General features: G+C 45.7%; 1 protein-coding gene across 1 annotated transcript in view; it reads right to left on the reverse strand.

Moving 5' to 3' along the window:
• LOC105310477 (angiopoietin-4) overlaps window positions 1-2,317 on the reverse strand; it is a 12,162-nt gene extending 9,845 nt beyond the window's left edge. Inside the window, exons 1-3 of the mRNA XM_011386651.2 lie at window positions 2,300-2,317; window positions 1,933-2,034; window positions 448-614 (exon numbers count right to left, since the gene is read on the reverse strand). Coding sequence (XP_011384953.1) covers window positions 448-614; window positions 1,933-2,034; window positions 2,300-2,317 — 287 coding nt within the window. The remainder of the gene's footprint in view (window positions 1-447; window positions 615-1,932; window positions 2,035-2,299) is intronic.
• Window positions 2,318-3,047: the final 730 nt, after the last annotated feature.

The raw sequence follows: 3,047 nt of genomic DNA on the forward strand, positions 1-3,047 counted from the left end.
ATCTTGCTGTTAAGAAGCAGAAGTATAGAGAAGCCAGAGCCTTGACTCACCCAAGTTCATAAAGTTAGCTGAAGCAGAGACAGAATGAGCCCAGGTCTCCTGATTCCCAGCCCAGGGACCTTTCTACCTTGCCCTGCAGCATAGAACAGGCTGAGGAAGTCACCACCCCCTTCCGGGCTTCTGTAAAATGACTGCCTTGGGGGGATTGACCTTGGAAGGCCCCTTCCTATTTCCCAGGATGGAAGCATCAGCAACATTCTCTCCACCCCACCCAGTGGCCAGGAGGTGCTGAGTGCTAACCAGCTGCCTCCAGATCCCATGACGTGCGCCCAAATGGTGGACAGATGGTAGAAAGAGGAGACGCCCAGGGACTGACCCTTGGTGCAGACTCTGTATCCACTAGCCCAGGGACCCCAGCCCACCCACCAGCTGGGGCCCCAAGCTCACCTATACAGCTGCCCCTCGCTGCCCAGCTGGAAATGCTCATACTGGGCGTAGGCCTCATTGCCTTCCCAGTCTTGCAGCTCCACACGCAGAGAGTAGGCCGCCCTGCTGGTCAGCTGATGTACCACCTCGTTGCCCAGCCAGTGCTCCCCAGCTGGGTCACCGAAGCCCTATGGCGGAGGGGAGAGTGAGGGTGGGCTGCACGCCGAGGAGGGAGGCATGCCCCTGGTGGAGGAGCTGGGCTGGTTCAGGGACTGGGGCCACCCATCCAAAACCATTTTGCCTAATGATCAAGTTCATAAAATACAGAGTGGGCAGGCTGGGGAGAGAGGAGCTCCATCTCCTAGAGCAAAAAGACTAAGACTTTTGCAACTATAAAAGCCTTTTTCAATAACTAAATCACATTTTTATGAAGCTCAAGAATAGGCAAAACTAATGTGTGTTGATAGAAGTCATAATAGTGACCTCCTTGGTGAAGTATTGACCAGGAGGGGCACAAGGAGGGCACCTGGGGTGCTGGAAGTGTCTTATATTTAGCTCTAAATAGTGGTCAGATGGGTGTATACATATGTAAAAATTAACTGGGTCTTACAGTTAAGATCTGTGCACTTAGTGCTTGTATGTTAAATCTCAATTTTAATATTAAAGATTTTAATCAGTTGCATAAATGTTAGAGGAAACTTTAATGACATGGAAACCACTGCAAAATTTCAGCAGCATAGAAACGTAAAGCTAAGAGCATTGAGAATCACTGGTGTCTTCTGCTGACAAGATTATCAACGCCCGCGGCCAGAACAATAATTCAGCACCAAGGACAGGGTCACACCTAAGCCCCGCTACCCATTTCAGTCATGCTGAGCTGCTGATAAACTTAATGGTTAATATTTGGCTCTCTTTAGTGTAGCATCTGAGCACCTTACATCTCTTTGCTATTTTAACGATTGTTTTAAAACCCAATTGGCTCAAGGACACTCCTAGCTTAATTTGGTATTTATTTTTAAGTATATTTATCAAATGGACAGCAAGGAGACACGGAAAAGAAGACAATAGGGCACTATTTCTCATCTTGTAGAATGAACATGGTCTTTGAGACAGCAACTCCACATTGAAGAATCTCTGCTGCAGATGCAGCCACATATGTGTGCAAATGCAAGGAATTTCATTTAAACAATGCAGTCAGGGGTTGATGGGGGAGATTACTTATTTTCTGTTTTTTGAAAATTTTAAACGATATCTTCTAAAAATTAAAACAAAAATAAAGTTAAATTTTTATCTTAGAGTATAGGTCAGAACTTGTAAAAAGGAAGGTTCAATTTTAGAGGATGGAGTCCCTAAAGTAAATATGCATTGGGCAAATTGAAAGTGGTTGGTTTGGGTGGGCTGATTTTTTTCTAGGAACGATTGATGGTAAACTAGTATCCTGTGTATGACCTGCCTTCTGACTAGGTTTCAGGGCTGAAAAACTCCTCCACGGGGCAGCAATGTTACCTCTTTATAATCCTTCCAGTTCCGCTGGAAATTTACGCTGCCATTCTCACGGCGCTGGATGAGAGTCCACCCGCCTCCATTGGCCTCCATGTCACAGAAAACCTGAAGGAATTGGTGGGAGGGGGGCGGGGTGAGCTGGAAGCCCTTGGAAGCAACCAGAGCCAGGTCTGTGCCATCCTAAGTGTGATCTGACTGACAGAACCTCACAGAATAACAGGTGAGCCTGGTGGTCAAGGGCATCCGAAAGATCTAGGTTCAAATTCCCCACTCATTGTCATCTTTTTTTCCTAAAGTGGTGGCAAATGATGCCCTCTCTGCCTTCGATTCCTTCAATTTCAAATCATGTATAAGATGGGGATGTTAATACCTTAACCTCCTTATGCATTGCGTTCTTATCTGCAAACTGGGTTTGTTGTGAGAATTAAATGAGATGAGTCTTCTAAAGAACAGAGCCTGGCACATACTAGGAACTAAATAAATCTAGGCTTACCACTTGCTATTACTGCAGGATTGCTGTATGGGTTAAATGACTCTAGGTGTAAAGTGCTTGGCACACAGTGTAAACTCAGGAAATGCTATTCCATTTAGTGGACAAATGTTTTATATGTGCCAGACTCTATTTGAGGCACTGGGGAAACTAATAAGGATAAAACAGAGTTCTTTCTCTCAAAGAGCTTATAACCATCACAATCACATCTTTCAGGCTAACCTTTGTTCACATATTATTTTTCCAGCTAGTTCATTACATATTCAATGTTCAATGAGGACAAACTTGGTCTGGCCCTGGCTGAGAAGAGTCAGAGACAAATCAGAGATAAATCAACCTTTGGGGCTGATTTGGAAGAGGCTATGATGGTGTAAGCCGATGACTGATTATGAATATATGGGTAGCTACAAGGAGAGCCCCCAAGACAGAGCCACTGGGAAACCCTGGGAGGCTTCCCAGAGGAAGTGGCATTGGAACAGTGCCTTGGTCGATGATGTGCCTGCCTGGTAGAGATGAGTGGGAATGGCATTTCTAGTGGTGGGAGCAGTAGGAGTAGAGGCTCTGAGATGGTAAAGGCCTGCTCAGTGAAAGAAGACAGTGGCATCTGTTGAGAGGGTAGGAGATGGTG

Source organism: Pteropus vampyrus, unplaced genomic scaffold, assembly GCF_000151845.1.
Source record: "Pteropus vampyrus isolate Shadow unplaced genomic scaffold, Pvam_2.0 Scaffold4280, whole genome shotgun sequence".
Lineage (NCBI taxonomy): Eukaryota > Metazoa > Chordata > Mammalia > Chiroptera > Pteropodidae > Pteropus > Pteropus vampyrus.